Raw genomic sequence first — 18,466 nt, 5'->3', positions numbered from 1 at the left:
TGAGTATAACGGTATAAACTTTATTTAAACCGCGCATTTCGTTCACAAGGCAACTCAATCTGAAACATTTTCCTCCGTTTCCTGAAAATAAAGTTCAGTTGAATTAAAACTATATCAGACACTTTCCCTTTAATGTTCACAGGCCTTTCACCTTTAGGACATTTATGTTTCTGACAGATTCAAAAAAACAAGGCCTTTTGTGATCCATAAATAAATCCATTTTCTTCCGCCGGGTCACGGAGGCAGCAGACCTCCCGATCCTCACACACCTCCAGCTGTGCTGACCCTGAGGCGACACCAGCGTGTCCTGGGTCCACAAGGCCTTGTCCCACTAGGACATGCCTGGAACTCCTCCCGCGGGAGGCGACCAGGAGGCATCCGGAACAGATGCCCGAGCCAGGGCATCATACTCCCGGAGCACCCCCCACAGGGCACCACGAGGGACACGGTCAAACGCCTTCTCCAGATCCACAAACACATGTGGACTGGTTGGGCGAACTCCCCGACGGAGGGTGTAGAGCTGGTCCAGTGTGCCACGACCAGGACGAAAACCGCCTTGTTCCTCCTGGATCCGAGGTTCAACTATCGGCCGGATCCTCCTCTCCAGCACCCTGGAGTAGACCTTACCGGGGAGGCTGAGGAGGGTGATCCCTCTGTAATTGGAACACACCCTCCGATCCCCCTTCTTAAAGAGAGGGACCACCACCCCCCGGTCTGCCAATCCAGGGGCGCTGTCCCCGACCGCCACGCGATGTTGCCGACATCCCCAGTCGAGGTCAGCAGCCCCCCGCCCGCACTGTAAACAGTGTTGGTGAAGCACTGCTTCCCCCTCCTGAGGCGCCGGATGGTTTGCCAGAATCTCTTCGAGGCTGACCGATAGTCTTCCTCCATGGCCTCCCCGAACTCCCCCCAGACCCGAGTTTTAGCCTCAGCGACCGCACGAGCTGCAGCACGCTCGGGCCTGCCAGGTCTGACCGGCTTCCTCCCCTGCCAGGTCTGACCGGCCTCCTCCCCTGCCAGGTCTGACCGGCCTCCTCCCCTGCCAGGTCTGACCGGCCTCCTCCCCTGCCAGGTCTGACCGGCCTCCTCCCCTGCCAGGTCTGACCGGCCTCCTCCCCTGCCAGGTCTGACCGGCCTCCTCCCCTGCCAGGTCTGACCGGCCTCCTCCCCTGCCGGGTCTGACCGGCCTCCTCCCCTGCCAGGTCTGACCGGCCTCCTCCCCTGCCGGGTCTGACCGGCCTCCTCCCCTGCCAGGTCTGACCGGCCTCCTCCCCTGCCAGCGGATCCAGCTCCGTAAATATTGTATTTTGTTATATATACATACATATATATTTATATTTATGGTGATAAATAACAAACATACTCGTTCATAGGTTTATTTATTATTTATAATTCTTCTCTTTCAGGAAAATCAGAGCTTGGTTTCTCTTATGGAGTTGCAGTATTAGTAGTAGTAGTATTTGCAGTATTAGTAGTAGTAGTATTTGCAGTATTAGTAGTAGTAGTATTTGCAGTATTAGTAATGTAGTATTTGCAGTATTAGTAATGTAGTATTTGCAGTATTAGTAGTAGTAGTATTTGCAGTATTAGTAATGTAGTATTTGCAGTATTAGTAATGTAGTATTTGCAGTATTAGTAATGTAGTATTTGCAGTATTAGTAGTAGTAGTATTTGCAGTATTAGCAGCAGTAGTATTTGCAGTATTAGCAGTAGTAGTATTTGCAGTATTAGTAGTAGTATTTGCAGTATTAGTAGTAGTAGTATTTGCAGTATTAGTTGTAGTAGTATTTGCAGTATTAGTAGTAGTAGTATTTGCAGTATTAGTAGTAGTATTTGCAGTATTAGTAGTAGTAGTATTTGCAGTATTAGTAGTAGTAGTATTTGCAGTATTAGCAGTAGTATTTGCAGTATTAGTAGTAGTAGTATTTGCAGTATTAGTAGTAGTAGTATTTGCAGTATTAGTAGTAGTAGTATTTGCAGTATTAGTAGTAGTAGTATTTGCAGTATTAGTAGTAGTAGTATTTGCAGTATGACTAACACTGATTCATGAATTGGACCTTTGTGCATCGGGCCGTGAACCCATGACTCACCTTTAGCCTCAGGTGAAGGGGGCGGGGCTCGGGTGAATCTCCGGTGAAGGGGGCGGGGCTCGGGTGAATCTCCGGTGAAGGGGCGGGGCCAGGACATAAACCTGTCCGTGTGAGCCGAGGGGGGCGGGGCCTGTCTGCAGGTAAATCTCAGTAAAAGCTGGAGCCGTCAGTGAGCTCCGCCCCCTTTCACCTGAGAGCGACCCCGATGACATCACTGTGACATCACCGTAAGGACACCGGCGACTCTCAGGAGACAGGAAGTGAGTGGGCGTCGTCCTTATGAGTCACTCCTCAACAGGAAATACAAACGTCTCCGATTAAACTGTGTTCAAAATGTTTAAAACTTTATTGTATGAACTGGAGCAAATGTAAATGAGGAGGAGGAGCTTTTGGAAAGAGTTAAAGTGACAAATCTGAACAAAAGAACTAAAGCTGCTCCAGCTGAACACAGTTATGATTTTAAAAAACATGTACAATAGGCCTGGATGAGTGAGAGTGTGAGGGAGTGCACATGAAGGACGACGGGTGGAAATGAGCCCAGGGCGACAATCCAGTGTGGCTGGTTTACACGTATGAGACCCATGTCCCCACAGGGCTCCTCGTCCTCACGGCTCCTCGTCCTCACGGCTCCTCGTCCTCACGGCTCCTCGTCCTCACGGCTCCTCGTCCTCATGACTCCTCCATGTTAATGACGTTGGTGACGTTAATGACGTTAATGACGTTGATGACGTTGGTGACGTTGATGACGTTGATGACGTTGATGACGTTGATGACGTTGGTGACGTTGATGACGTTGATGACGTTAATGACGTTAATGACGTTAATGACGTTAATGACGTTAATGACGTTGATGACGTTGGTGACGTTGATGACGTTGATGACGTTGGTGACGTTGATGACGTTGATGACGTTAATGACGTTGGTGACGTTGGTGACGTTAATGACGTTGATGACGTTGATGACGTTGATGACGTTAATGACGTTGGTGACGTTGATGACGTTGATGACGTTAATGACGTTAATGACGTTGGTGACGTTAATGACGTTGGTGACGTTGGTGACGTTAATGACGTTGATGACGTTGATGACGTTAATGACGTTGGTGACGTTAATGACGTTGATGACGTTAATGACGTTAATGACGTTGGTGACGTTAATGACGTTGATGACGTTAATGACGTTGGTGACGTTGATGACGTTGGTGACGTTGGTGACGTTGATGACGTTGATGACGTTGATGACGTTAATGACGTTGGTGACGTTGATGACGTTGATGACGTTGATGACGTTGGTGACGTTGATGACGTTGATGACGTTGATGACGTTGGTGACGTTAATGACGTTAATGACGTTGATGACGTTGGTGACGTTGGTGACGTTGGTGACGTTGATGACGTTGATGACGTTGATGACGTTAATGGCGTTGGTGACGTTAATGACGTTAATGACGTTAGTGACGTTAATGACGTTAATGACGTTGATGACGTTGGTGACGTTGATGACGTTGATGACGTTGGTGACGTTAATGACGTTAATGACGTTAGTGACGTTAATGACGTTAATGCCGTTGGTGACGTTGGTGACGTTGATGACGTTGATGACGTTAATGCCGTTGGTGACGTTAATGACGTTGGTGACGTTAATGCCGTTAATGCCGTTAATGACGTTAATGACGTTGATGACGTTGGTGACGTTGATGACGTTGATGACGTTAATGACGTTAATGACGTTGGTGACGTTAATGACGTTGGTGACGTTGGTGACGTTAATGACGTTGATGACGTTGATGACGTTGATGACGTTAATGACGTTGGTGACGTTGATGACGTTGATGACGTTAATGACGTTAATGACGTTGGTGACGTTAATGACGTTGGTGACGTTGGTGACGTTAATGACGTTGATGACGTTGATGACGTTGATGACGTTAATGACGTTGGTGACGTTAATGACGTTGATGACGTTAATGACGTTAATGACGTTGGTGACGTTAATGACGTTGATGACGTTAATGACGTTGGTGACGTTGATGACGTTGGTGACGTTGGTGACGTTGATGACGTTGATGACGTTGATGACGTTAATGACGTTGATGACGTTGGTGACGTTGGTGACGTTGGTGACGTTGATGACGTTGATGACGTTGATGACGTTAATGGCGTTGGTGACGTTAATGACGTTAATGACGTTAGTGACGTTAATGACGTTAATGACGTTGATGACGTTGGTGACGTTGATGACGTTGATGACGTTGGTGACGTTAATGACGTTAATGACGTTAGTGACGTTAATGACGTTAATGCCGTTGGTGACGTTGGTGACGTTGATGACGTTGATGACGTTAATGCCGTTGGTGACGTTAATGACGTTGGGACGTTAATGACGTTAATGACGTTGGTGATGTTAATGACGTTGGTGACGTTAATGACGTTGATGACGTTAATGCCGTTGGGACGTTAATGGCGTTGATGACGTTAATGACGTTAATGACGTTAATGACGTTAATGACGTTGGGACGTTAATGGCGTTGATGACGTTGGTGACGTTAATGACGTTAATGACGTTAATGACGTTGATGACGTTAATGACGTTGGTGACGTTGGTGACGTTAATGACGTTAATGACGTTGATGACGTTGATGACGTTGGTGACGTTAATGACGTTAATGACGTTAATGACGTTAATGACGTCGGTGACGTTGGTGATGTTAATGACGTTGGTGACATTGATGACGTTAATGACGTTAATGACGTTAATGACGTTGGTGACGTTAATGACGTTGATGACGTTAATGACGTTGGTGACGTTAATGACGTTGATGATGTTAATGACGTTGGTGACGTTAATGACGTTGGTGACGTTAATGACGTTGGTGACGTTAATGACGTTAATGACGTTGATGAGGTTAATGATGTTAATGAGGTTGATGAGGTTAATGAGGTTAATGATGTTAATGAGGTTGATGAGGTTGATGAGGTTAATGATGTTAATGAGGTTAATGATGTTGATGATGTTAATGAGTTTGATGATGTTAATGAGTTTGGTGACGTTAATGACGTTAATGACGTTAATGGTGACGTTGGTGACATTGATGACGTTAATGACGTTGATGACGTTAATGACGTTAATGACGTTGATGAGGTTAATGATGTTAATGAGGTTGATGAGGTTAATGAGGTTAATGATGTTAATGAGGTTGATGAGGTTGATGAGGTTAATGATGTTAATGAGGTTAATGATGTTGATGATGTTAATGAGTTTGATGATGTTAATGAGTTTGGTGACGTTAATGACGTTAATGACGTTAATGACGTTGGTGACGTTAATGACGTTAATGACGTTGGTGACGTTAATGACGTTAATAACGTTGATGACGTTAATGACGTTAATGGTGACGTTGGTGAAGTTAATGACGTTAATGACGTCGGTGACGTTTATGATGTTGATGATGTTAATGAGGTTGATGATGTTAATGAGGTTAATGATGTTAATGAGGTAAATGAGGTTGATGAGGTTAATGATGTTAATGAGGTTGATGAGGTTAATGATGTTGATGATGTTAATGAGGTTGATGAGGTTAATGATGTTAATGATGTTAATGAGGTTGATGAGGTTAATGATGTTAATGAGGTTGATGAGGTTAATGATGTTAATGATGTTAATGAGGTTGATGAGGTTAATGGTGTTAATGAGGTTGATGAGGTTAATGAGGTTAATTATGTTAATGAGGTTGATGAGGTTAATGATGTTAATGAGGTAAATGAGGTTAATGAGGTTGATGAGGTTAATGATGTTGATGATGTTAATGAGGTTGATGAGGTTAATGATGTTAATGAGGTAAATGAGGTTGATGAGGTTAATGATGTTAATGAGGTTGATGAGGTTAATGATGTTAATGAGGTTGATGAGGTTAATGAGGTTGATGATGTTGATGATGTTAATGAGTTTGATGATGTTAATGAGTTTGATGATGTTAATGAGGTTGATGATGTTAATGGGGTTAATGAGGTTGATGATGTTAATGAGGTTGATGAGGTTAATGATGTTAATGAGGGTAATGAGGTTGATGATGTTAATGAGGTTAATGAGGTTGATGATGTTAATGAGGTTAATGACGTTAATGGTGACGTTGGTGACGTTGGTGACGTTAATGACGTTAATGACGTCGGTGATGTTGATGATGTTGATGATGTTAATGAGGTTGATGATGTTAATGATGTTGATGATGTTAATGAGGTTGATGAGGTTGATGAGGTTAATGATGTTAATGAGGTAAATGAGGTTGATGAGGTTAATGATGTTAATGAGGTTGATGAGGTTAATGATGTTGATGATGTTAATGAGGTTGATGAGGTTAATGATGTTAATGAGGTAAATGAGGTTGATGAGGTTAATGATGTTAATGAGGTTGATGAGGTTAATGATGTTAATGAGGTTGATGAGGTTAATGATGTTAATGAGGTTGATGAGGTTAATGATGTTGATGAGGTTAATGATGTTAATGAGGTTGATGATGTTGATGAGTTTGATGATGTTAATGAGTTTGATGATGTTAATGAGGTTGATGATGTTAATGGGGATAATGAGGTTGATGAGGTTGATGATGTTAATGAGGTTGATGAGGTTAATGATGTTGATGAGGTTGATGAGGTTAATGATGTTGATGAGGTTAATGATGTTAATGAGGTTAATGAGGTTGATGAGGTTAATGATGTTAATGAGGTTGATGAGGTTAATGATGTTGATGAGGTTAATGATGTTAATGAGGTTAATGATGTTGATGAGTTTGATGATGTTAATGAGTTTGATGATGTTAATGAGGTTGATGATGTTAATGGGGATAATGAGGTTGATGATGTTAATGAGGTTGATGAGGTTAATGATGTTAATGAGGTTAATGATGTTAATGAGGGTAATGAGGTTGATGATGTTAATGAGGTTAATGAGGTTGATGATGTTAATGAGGTTGATGATGTTAATGAGGTTGATGAGGTTAATGATGTTGATGAGGTTAATGATGTTAATGATGTTAATGAGGTTAATGATGTTAATGAGGTTGATGAGGTTAATGATGTTAATGAGGTTAATGATGTTAATGAGGTTGATGAGGTTAATGATGTTAATGAGGTTGATGAGGTTAATGATGTTGATGAGGTTAATGATGTTAATGAGGTTGATGAGGTTAATGAGGTTAATGATGTTGATGAGTTTGATGATGTTAATGAGTTTGATGATGTTAATGAGGTTGATGATGTTAATGGGGTTAATGAGGTTGATGATGTTAATGAGGTTGATGAGGTTAATGATGTTAATGAGGTTAATGATGTTAATGAGGGTAATGAGGTTGATGATGTTAATGAGGTTAATGAGGTTGATGATGTTAATGAGGTTGATGATGTTAATGAGGTTAATGAGGTTGATGATGTTAATGAGGTTGATGATGTTAATGAGGTTAATGAGGTTGATGATGTTAATGAGGTTAATGAGGTTGATGATGTTAATGAGGTTGATGATGTTAATGAGGTTAATGAGGTTGATGATGTTAATGAGGTTGATGATGTTTATGAGGTTAATGATGTTAATGATGTTAATGAGGTTAATGAGGTTAATGAGGTTGATGAGGTTAAATCCACTTCAGTTCTGCACAAAACTACTAAAATCAAACAAAAAAATCAAATGAAAATATTTCACTATTTTAAAGCCACTTCAAACACAAAGTGACACTGTGTACATAATCATATAATATAATCGTATTATATAATTATATAATATAATTATATAATCATATAATATACATTATTATAATCTATTATAGAAAACGCAATCTCAATGGCCGCTGCCTGGGCGCCGCCATTTTTATTTCCCATACCGACTTTGAAGCTAAGCAGGGAAGGGCCTGGTTAGGACTGGGATGGGAGACCGTTTGGGAACACCAGGAAGCCTGGCGACAGTACTGAGTTTGTGCGTGGTTGGTGCTGACCGTATTCCGTCTCCAAAGCTTTGTCTCCGAAAAAAAGTACACGCAAAACATTGCCCAAAACCTGCTCAAACACGAGCCTCTAATCTAACGTGCTGCACCGCGTGATTTATCCACCGTGTGAGTAAAAGCGAAAATGAAACTACCACTTAACGAGCGCATGGCCTGCACTGCGTAGTTTTCTCCTTTTTTTTTACGTTGCTGCTGGACCATTTGTTTTATATTTTGCTTTCACGTATTGTGAGCCCAGAGGTACATTTGATTCTAAAGCAGCTTGGAAAGCATTGCCAATTTTATTGTAAGGTTATAAATACTGTCTAACAACGATCATTAGGCTATTTCATTTCAAAACCTACTTATTATTTTTTAGATTGCACACTACCGTGATGCACCAAACCACGGGTCCTGCACCGTGAACCAAACCGTTCGAGCTGAACCCCTAATATTTATCCATAATTATCACACTGTCTCTTGAATTCTATTCCCTGAGTTTAGCGAACATATGGTCGTAGTTTATAAGAAAGGAGCACGGGTGCATCAAACACTCCAATTGCTGTTTGTTTGAAATTATTTTTTGCATTCATTATTTTACACATTTGTAGTGGCCATAGTTTTTGGAATGGGTTGGGAACCACTGGTCTACAGCTGAACTGTGTGACCGGTTGGACATTTCTTTGTAATCACTCATAATCTCAGAATATCAAATGTGGAGACTAGCGAGGCCCGGCCGAAGGCCGGGCCTCGCTAGTATAATTATATGATTATATAATATAATTATATAATCATATAATATAATCATATAATTGGGGATAAAATGATGAAATATTCTTTCAAACGTTAGTGGTTTTGTAGATTGTTAGTATTTTTATCTCAGTTCTGTGTTTGATGAGATGATTCTCCTGGATAAACGCAGGTCAGGTGGCGCCCTCTTGTGTTCGTGGCCAGATGCAGCAGAATCAGAATAGTTTTATGTTAGAAAACAACTAGCTGAGATAGAAGTAGGTTTCCATCAAAAACACATTTTTATGTCATTTTTGCTCCATTTTAGTCTGTGTGAACCAGAAAAGGCTTAATCGATTATTGAAATAGTTGTCGACGATTTCAATAATCGATTGGTCGTTTCAGCCCTACAAGAAACATGAAACACAAAACACGAAACATGAAACAGAATAAAGTCTAAATCTTTAAGACTCTAAGGTGTTGGTTTGTGTTTTCCTCCTGAACTTTGTGAATCTAAATGTTTGAGTCTCGATGATTCTGATGAAAAATAAGAAGAAATAAAAGCTTTACAGAAGTGTCTAAAGCAGGACAAAAAAGAAACAAGACTTTTTATTTAAAGACATTTATTTAAAGTTTGTTTTAATGGAAACCTTTGGAACATTCACTGTCTTTTATCTATAAGATAAATCTGATCGATACAAGAATAAAATCATGATTTTAAATAATCGACCAAAACAATATTAGTTTGAAGGACATGAAGATCTTCCTCTGATCTGTGTCTCAGGGATCCAAAATGGTCCTCGGTCCCGGAGCCCGGTCTCAGTCATGGAGCCCAGTCTCAGTCCCAGGTCTCAGTCCCGGAGCCCGGTCTCAGTCCCGGGTCTCAGTCCCGGAGCCCGGTCTCAGTCCCGGGTCTCAGTCCCGGAGCCCGGTCTCAGTCCCGGAGCCCGGTCTCAGTCCCGGAGCCCGGTCTCAGTCCCGGAGCCCGGTCTCAGTCCCGGGTCTCAGTCCCGGTGCCCAGTCTCAGTCATGGAGCCCGGTCTCAGTCCCGGAGCCCGGTCTCGGGTCTCAGTCCCGGTGCCCGGTCTCAGTCCCGGGTCTCGGTCCCGGTGCCCGGTCTCAGTCCCAGGTCTCAGTCCCAGGTCTCAGTCCCAGGTCTCAGTCCCGGTCTCAGTCTCGGTGCCCGGTCCCGGGTCTCAGTCCCAGGTCTCAGTCTCGGGTCTCAGTCCCGGTGCCCGGGTCTCGGGTTTCAGTCCCGGTGCCCGGTCTCAGTCCCGGGTCTCAGTCCCGGTGCCCGGTCTCGGGTCTCAGTCCCGGTCTCAGTCTCGGTGCCCGGTCCCGGGTCTCAGTCCCGGTGCCCGGTCTCGGGTCTCAGTCCCGGTGCCCGGTCTCGGGTCTCAGTCCCGGTGCCCGGGTCTCGGGTCTCAGTCCCGGTGCCCGGTCTCGGGTCTCAGTCCCGGAGCCCGGTCTCGGGTCTCAGTCCCGGTGCCCGGTCTCGGGTCTCAGTCCCGGAGCCCGGTCTCGGGTCTCAGTCCCGGTGCCCGGTCTCGGGTCTCAGTCCCGGAGCCCGGTCTCGGGTCTCAGTCCCGGTGCCCGGTCTCGGGTCTCAGTCCCGGAGCCCGGTCTCGGGTCTCAGTCCCGGTGCCCGGTCTCGGGTCTCAGTCCCGGTGCCCGGTCTCCGGTCTCAGTCCCGGTGCCCGGTCTCCAGCAGGAGTCCCTCCAGGTCCAGCCTGGTCCGGACCGGGATGTGCGGCTGGTGGATCCACAGACTGAGATAAACCAGGATCAGGTCCGGACTGTCGCTGTGAGCCAAGTCCTGGACGATCCGGGTCTTCAGGTCCAACTCGGCCCGGAACCAGGAGCAGAGCGAGCGCGGCCAGGACTCTACAAGACAAGACCCGGGTCAGAACCAGGAGCAGAACCAGGACCAGGAGCAGAGCGAGCGCGGCCAGGACTCTACAAGACAAGACCCGGGTCAGAACCAGAACCAGGAGCAGAACCAGGAGCAGAGCGAGCGCGGCCTGGACTCTACAAGACAAGACCCGGGTCAGAACCAGGAGCAGAGCGAGCGCGGCCAGGACTCTACAAGACAAGACCCGGGTCAGAACCAGGAGCAGAACCAGGAGCAGAGCGAGCGCGGCCAGGCCTCTACAAGACAAGACCCGGGTCAGAACCAGGAGCAGGAGCAGAGCGAGCGCGGCCAGGACTCTACAAGACAAGACCCGGGTCAGAACCAGAACCAGGAGCAGAGCGAGCGCGGCCAGGACTCTACAAGACAAGACCCGGGTCAGAACCAGAACCAGAACCAGGAGCAGAGCGAGCGCGGCCAGGACTCTACAAGACAAGACCCGGGTCAGAACCAGGACCAGGAGCAGAGCGAGCGCGGCCAGGACTCTACAAGACAAGACCCGGGTCAGAACCAGGAGCAGAGCGAGCGCGGCCAGGACTCTACAAGACAAGACCCGGGTCAGAACCAGGACCAGGAGCAGAGCGAGCGCGGCCAGGACTCTACAAGACAAGACCCGGGTCAGAACCAGAACCAGAACCAGGAGCAGGAGCAGAACCAGGAGCAGAGCGAGCGCGGCCTGGACTCTACAAGACAAGACCCGGGTCAGAACCAGAACCAGAACCAGAACCAGGAGCAGAGCGAGCGCGGCCAGGACTCTACAAGACAAGACCCGAGTCAGAACCAGAACCAGGAGCAGAGCGAGCGCGGCCAGGACTCTACAAGACAAGACCCGGGTCAGAACCAGAACCAGAACCAGAACCAGGAGCAGAGCGAGCGCGGCCAGGACTCTACAAGACAAGACCCGAGTCAGAACCAGAACCAGGAGCAGAGCGAGCGCGGCCAGGACTCTACAAGACAAGACCCGGGTCAGAACCAGAACCAGGAGCAGAGCGAGCGCGGCCAGGACTCTACAAGACAAGACCCGAGTCAGAACCAGAACCAGGAGCAGAGCGAGCGCGGCCAGGACTCTACAAGACAAGACCCGGGTCAGAACCAGAACCAGGAGCAGAGCGAGCGAGGCCAGGACTCTACAAGACAAGACCCGAGTCAGAACCAGGAGCAGGAGCAGAGCGAGCGCGGCCAGGACTCTACAAGACAAGACCCGGGTCAGAACCAGGAGCAGGAGCAGAGCGAGCGCGGCCAGGACTCTACAAGACAAGACCCGGGTCAGAACCAGGAGCAGAACCAGAACCAGGAGCAGAGCGAGCGCGGCCAGGACTCTACAAGACAAGACCCGGGTCAGAACCAGAACCAGGAGCAGAGCGAGCGCGGCCAGGACTCTACAAGACAAGACCCGGGTCAGAACCAGGAGCAGAGCGAGCGCGGCCAGGACTCTACAAGACAAGACCCGGGTCAGAACCAGAACCAGGAGCAGAGCGAGCGCGGCCAGGACTCTACAAGACAAGACCCGAGTCAGAACCAGGACCAGGAGCAGAGCGAGCGCGGCCAGGACTCTACAAGACAAGACCCGAGTCAGAACCAGAACCAGGAGCAGAGCGAGCGCGGCCAGGACTCTACAAGACAAGACCCGGGTCAGAACCAGGAGCAGAGCGAGCGCGGCCAGGACTCTACAAGACAAGACCCGGGTCAGAACCAGGAGCAGGAGCAGAGCGAGCGCGGCCAGGACTCTACAAGACAAGACCCGGGTCAGAACCAGGAGCAGAGCGAGCGCGGCCAGGACTCTACAAGACAAGACCCGGGTCAGAACCAGGAGCAGAGCGAGCGCGGCCAGGACTCTACAAGACAAGACCCGGGTCAGAACCAGAACCAGGAGCAGAGCGAGCGCGGCCAGGACTCTACAAGACAAGACCCGGGTCAGAACCAGAACCAGAACCAGAACCAGGAGCAGAGCGAGCGCGGCCAGGCCTCTACAAGACAAGACCCGGGTCAGAACCAGAACCAGGAGCAGAGCGAGCGCGGCCAGGACTCTACAAGACAAGACCCGGGTCAGAACCAGGAGCAGAGCGAGCGAGGCCAGGACTCTACAAGACAAGACCCGGGTCAGAACCAGAACCAGGAGCAGAGCGAGCGCGGCCAGGACTCTACAAGACAAGACCCGGGTCAGAACCAGAACCAGGAGCAGAGCGAGCGCGGCCAGGACTCTACAAGACAAGACCCGGGTCAGAACCAGAACCAGGAGCAGAGCGAGCGCGGCCAGGACTCTACAAGACAAGACCCGGGTCAGAACCAGAACCAGGAGCAGAGCGAGCGCGGCCAGGACTCTACAAGACAAGACCCGGGTCAGAACCAGAACCAGGACCAGGAGCAGAGCGAGCGCGGCCAGGACTCTACAAGACAAGACCCGGGTCAGGACCATAGACTGTAAAAATAATGGCCGTCTCCTCCTCGTTTACCATAATGACCACGGCGGAGGCGGAGTCATGGAGGATTTACAGACTCCTCCCCCCCAACTGTGACGAAGCATGTTCCTTAAAAGGGCATAAAGGCGGGATCTTCACCGTAGACTCCGCCCTTGTGTGACGTGTAGCTCGCGCTGCTCCAATGCTAACAGTCCGACCCTCATTAAGAACCAGATTTAATTCCTTTTACTAAAACCAGTTTCTTTAACTGTGACTCAGCGTTTCCTCAGGAGGAAGATCAGCCGAGTCTAAACCAGGCGTTAAAGTAGTTTTTAACGTGTCTAAACTCCAATGCTTTTCAATGAGGCCTAGTGGCGACATGGAGGAACTACAGCGATGGCGGCCCCCAGTGTCGTGGTCATAAAGCAGAGCAGCCGGCGGCCATTGGTCAGAACCAGAACCAGAACCAGAACCAGAACCAGAACCAGAGTGAGGCCTGGTTGTGTGTGTGTGTAAAGGGGGCGGGGCCGTGTGTGTGTGTGTGTGTGTGTGTGTAAAGGGGGCGGGGCCGTGTGTAAAGGGGCGGGGCTGTGTGTGTAAAGGGGCGGGGCCATGTGTGTAAAGGGGGCGGGGCCATGTGTGTAAAGGGGGCGGGGCCATGTGTGTAAAGGGGGCGGGGCCGTGTGTGTGAAGGGGGCGGGGCCGTGTGTGTGAAGGGGGCGGGGCCGTGTGTGTGAAGGGGGCGGGGCTCACCGAAGTCCTCTGTGGTCCAGCTGTGGAAAAGGGGCAGGGCTGTGTGTGTAAAGGGGGCGGGGCCGTGTGTGTAAAGGGGGCGGGGCCGTGTGTGTGAAGGGGGCGGGGCTCACCAAAGTCCTCTGTGGTCCAGCTGTGGAAAAGGGGCGGGGCCGTGTGTGTGAAGGGGCGGGACCGTGTGTGTGTGTAAAGGGGGCGGGGCCGTGTGTGTGTAAAGGGGCGGGGCCGTGTGTGTGTGTAAAGGGGGCGGGGCCGTGTGTGTAAAAGGGGCGGGGCCGTGTGTGTGAAGGGGGCGGGGCTCACCGAAGTCCTCCGTGGTCCAGCTGTGGAAAAGGGGCGGGGCTGTGTGTGTAAAGGGGCGGGGCTCACCGAAGTCCTCTGTGGTCCAGCTGTGGAAAAGGGGCGGGGCCGTGTGTGTGATGGGGGCGGGGCCGTGTGTGTGAAGGGGGCGGGGCCGTGTGTGTAGAGGGGGCGGGCCGTGTGTGTAAGGGGGCGGGGCTCACCGAAGTCCTCTGTGGTCCAGCTGTGGAAAAGGGGCGGGGCCGTGTGTGTGTGTGTAAAGGGGGCGGGGCCGTGTGTGTGTGTGAAGGGGGCGGGGCCGTGTGTGTGTAAAGGGGGCGGGGCCGTGTGTGTGTAAAGGGGGCGGGGCTCACCGAAGTCCTCTGTGGTCCAGCTGTGGAAAAGGGGCGGGCCGTGTGTGTGTGTGTGTAAAGGGGGCGGGGCCGTGTGTGTGTGAAGGGGGCGGGGCCGTGTGTGTGAAGGGGGCGGGGCCGTGTGTGTGAAGGGGGCGGGGCCGTGTGTGTGTGTGTGTGTGTGAAGGGGCGGGGCTCACCAAAGTCCTCTGTGGTCCAGCTGTGGAAAAGGGGCGGGGCTGTGTGTGTAAAGGGGGCAGGGCCATGTGTGTAAAGGGGGCGTGGCCGTGTGTGTAAAGGGGGCGTGGCCGTGTGTGTGTGTGTGTGTAAAGGGGGCGGGGCTGTGTGTGTAAAGGGGGCAGGGCCATGTGTGTAAAGGGGGCGGGGCCGTGTGTGTGTGTGTGTAAAGGAGCGGGGCTGTGTGTGTAAAGGGGGCGGGGCTGTGTGTGTAAAGAGGGCGGGGCCGTGTGTGTAAAGGGGGCGGGGCCGTGTGTGTGTAAGGGGGCGGGCCGTGTGTGTAAAGAGGGCGGGCCGTGTGTGTGTAAAGGGGGCGGGGCCGTGTGTGTGTGTGTGTGTGAGGGGGCGGGGCTCACCGAAGTCCTCTGTGGTCCAGCTGTGGAAAAGGGGCGGGGCTGTGTGTGTAAAGGGGCGGGGCTCACCGAAGTCCTCTGTGGTCCAGCTGTGGAAAAGGGGCGGGGCCGTGTGTGTGATGGGGGCGGGGCCGTGTGTGTGAAGGGGGCGGGGCCGTGTGTGTAAAGGGGGCGGGCCGTGTGTGTAAGGGGGCGGGGCTCACCGAAGTCCTCTGTGGTCCAGCTGTGGAAAAGGGGCGGGGCCGTGTGTGTGTGTGTAAAGGGGGCGGGGCCGTGTGTGTGTGTGAAGGGGGCGGGGCCGTGTGTGTGTAAAGGGGGCGGGGCCGTGTGTGTGTAAAGGGGGCGGGGCTCACCGAAGTCCTCTGTGGTCCAGCTGTGGAAAAGGGGCGGGCCGTGTGTGTGTGTGTGTAAAGGGGGCGGGGCCGTGTGTGTGTGAAGGGGGCGGGGCCGTGTGTGTGAAGGGGCGGGGCCGTGTGTGTGAAGGGGGCGGGGCCGTGTGTGTGTGTGTGTGTGTGAAGGGGCGGGGCTCACCAAAGTCCTCTGTGGTCCAGCTGTGGAAAAGGGGCGGGGCTGTGTGTGTAAAGGGGGCGGGGCCGTGTGTGTGAAGGGGGCGGGGCTCACCAAAGTCCTCTGTGGTCCAGCTGTGGAAAAGGGGCGGGGCCTGGCTCCTGAACTGACTGAGTTCTGAAAGGCCACAGTGAGACTGGAACAGACGCTGCAGCTTCAGCACCAGAGCCTCCTGAGACACGGGCAGAACATCAGAACGTCTTCATCAGATTTAACACATGCTCTAAACTCACCATTCTGCTCAGGACGTCCTGGAGTCTGGAGCACTCGCTCTGCAGCTCCTCAGCGCCACCTTCAGGAGGAGACGAGGACGACACAGACTCCTCCTCCACCGACCTCCACCGAGACCTGGACCAAAGAGTGTTTCTTTCAGAGACTCTGAGGCTCCAGACTGAGGCTCCAGACTGAGGCTCCAGACTGAGGCTCCAGACTGAGGCTGTTCCTCCAGACTGAGGCTCCAGACTGAGGCTCCAGACTGAGGCTCCAGACTGAGGCTGTTCCTCCAGACTGAGGCTCCAGACTGAGGCTCCAGACTGAGGCTCCAGACTGAGGCTCCAGACTGAGGCTCCAGACTGAGGCTCCAGACTGAGGCTCCAGACTGAGGCTCCAGACTGAGGCTCCAGACTGAGGCTCCAGACTGAGGCTCCAGACTGAGGCTCCAGACTGAGGCTGTTCCTCCAGATGTTACAGATGTTCTGACCTGATGTTGCTGATGTTGGTGGCCATGTTAAACCCGTCGTCGTTGAGTCTGTCCCAGCGCAGGAGGATGTTGTGAAAATCTGCAGCGTTGTCTTTTATTTTGCGAGCACTTCCTGTCAGAGCCGTGGACTTCCTGTTAGAGCCTGAGCACAAACACATCCCAAAGCTACGTCTGAACCAGCAGATTCATAATAATAATAATCATTATTATTATTTGTAAAGCTTAGGAACCATTTTGACCTCAGGCTTCATCACTTCCACATCAATAACCAGTGATGTACCTGAACGCGTTCATATTTTGGGCGAACGTGAACTGAACGCACAGTGTTCCTGCCTGATGAATGAAACCATGCGTTCACTCTGGTGTCTGTGAACGGCATTTCCCGTTCTTCTTACGTTGGTTCATTATGGAGCCAGATTTATTATATCTGTGGTTTAAGACCGCGGATCAGTGAATGTAAAACCCGCCGTCAGAGTTTACCAGCGGTTCTAAACTCTGGCGGGTCTATAGTGTAGCTCCGCCCCCGCGCCTGCGGCCCGACTGTGTCCAGTTCTGTGGCGCTGAACTCTGCTGTTTATGGCCCCGGCACAGGCCCCGGCACAGGCCCTGGCACACAGGCCCCGGCACAGGCCCTGACACAGGCCCTGGCACAGGCCCTGGCACAGGCCCTGGCACAGGCCCTGGCACAGGCCCTGGCACAGGCCCCGGCACAGGCCCCGACACAGGCCCCGGCACAGGCCCCGACACAGGCCCCGACACAGGCCCTGGCACAGGCCCTGGCACAGGCCCTGGCACAGGCCCTGGCACAGGCCCCGGCACAGGCCCCGACACAGGCCCTGACACAGGCCCTGGCACAGGCCCTGGCACAGGCCCTGGCACAGGCACAGGCCCTGACACAGGCCCTGACACAGGCCCAGGCACAGGCCCCGGCACAGGCCCAGGCACAGGCCCAGGCACAGGCCCTGACACAGGCCCAGGCACAGGCCCAGGCACAGGCCCCGGCACAGGCCCCGGCACAGGCCCAGGCACAGGCCCAGGCACAGGCCCTGGCACAGGCCCTGGCACACCGGTAACCAGCGGGTCCGCACGGTGCCGCAGCCACAGTGTGAGGTCACGAAGTGAGTTTCTCTTGTGTAACGTCTGTGGCTCCGCGTGCGCTCATTTACATAAAGACACAATGTGGAGTTCTTTAACTACAAACTAGGTCCTAAAACAATCTTATTCACATGATTAATTTACCAAATTAACACAAATGCAATTGAATATTTGTAGCTTCATTTTCCACCAAGAATTTACCGATTAAACTTAAAAAAAAATAATAGACATAATGAAATAAAATATGATTAGCAAAGATTTCCAAAATCCACTCCTAAAACAGTGACAGACATAAAGAGCTAAGTGAGGCCATGATATGTTTGACTCATGGCTGAAGCTCGCCCAAGGCAAAAATGCATCTCAAAATACTTCAGATTGTTGCTTTAAGATATGGAATATTTGCCTGAATAACAGCTCGCAGCAAAAAAAAAAAAAAAAGAACTATGAACTAGTTCATTTTTGGAACTATGAACGAACTATTAACTATAAACAATTATGAACTATGAACGAACTAGTTCATTTTGAAATTTGTGAACTGAACTTTGAACTAGTTCATGTAGAAAATGAACTTTCCCAACACTGTCAATAACATCTGCGTCTTCAGAAGGTTTAACTGATCATTGTTTCTAATCAGAGGTGATTTTCAGGACATTTTCAAAGGGCTATTTACTTCCGGTACCGGGCGGAGTCACAGCTGTTAGTATTAGCCGTGGTTAGCATTAGCCGTGGTTAGCATTAGCCGTGGTTAGCATTAGCCGAGGTTAGCATTAGCCGCGGTGTTGTTTATATGAGAACAACAGTAAAAACGCAGGACTTTATAGAGATAGAGCTCACCCTCCATGTCCTCCGCCTCAGCCGCTCCACAGACCGAGCCGAACCAGACCAGACCAGAGCCCCACGTGCAATGCAGCCCGCGCAGCACACAGCGCCCTCTGCTGCTCAGGAGTAGCGCTGCACTTTCACGCTCTGCTTCTGTGAAAGATCTTTTCAAATACATTTTTAATATTTATATATAACGTAATGACGTCACCCGC

The 18,466-nt window shown here is 50.4% G+C and overlaps 1 protein-coding gene across 1 annotated transcript; it reads right to left on the bottom strand.

Moving 5' to 3' along the window:
* Positions 1-10,462: 10,462 nt before the first annotated feature.
* cinp (cyclin dependent kinase 2 interacting protein) lies at positions 10,463-18,358 on the bottom strand. The gene is made up of 5 exons (XM_079573698.1): positions 18,267-18,358; positions 16,338-16,479; positions 15,871-15,985; positions 15,692-15,809; positions 10,463-10,671 (listed from the first exon to the last, which is right to left on the bottom strand). The coding sequence occupies exons 1-5, from the start codon at positions 18,271-18,273 to the stop codon at positions 10,472-10,474; spliced, it is 582 nt and encodes a 193-aa protein (XP_079429824.1). The 5' UTR covers positions 18,274-18,358; the 3' UTR covers positions 10,463-10,471.
* Between the last annotated feature and the right edge of the window lie 108 nt (positions 18,359-18,466).

The sequence above is a fragment of the Gobius niger genome (genome assembly GCF_951799975.1).
Source record: "Gobius niger genome assembly, chromosome: 16".
NCBI lineage: Eukaryota > Metazoa > Chordata > Actinopteri > Gobiiformes > Gobiidae > Gobius > Gobius niger.
This window is presented reverse-complemented; position numbering and strand designations above follow the sequence as displayed.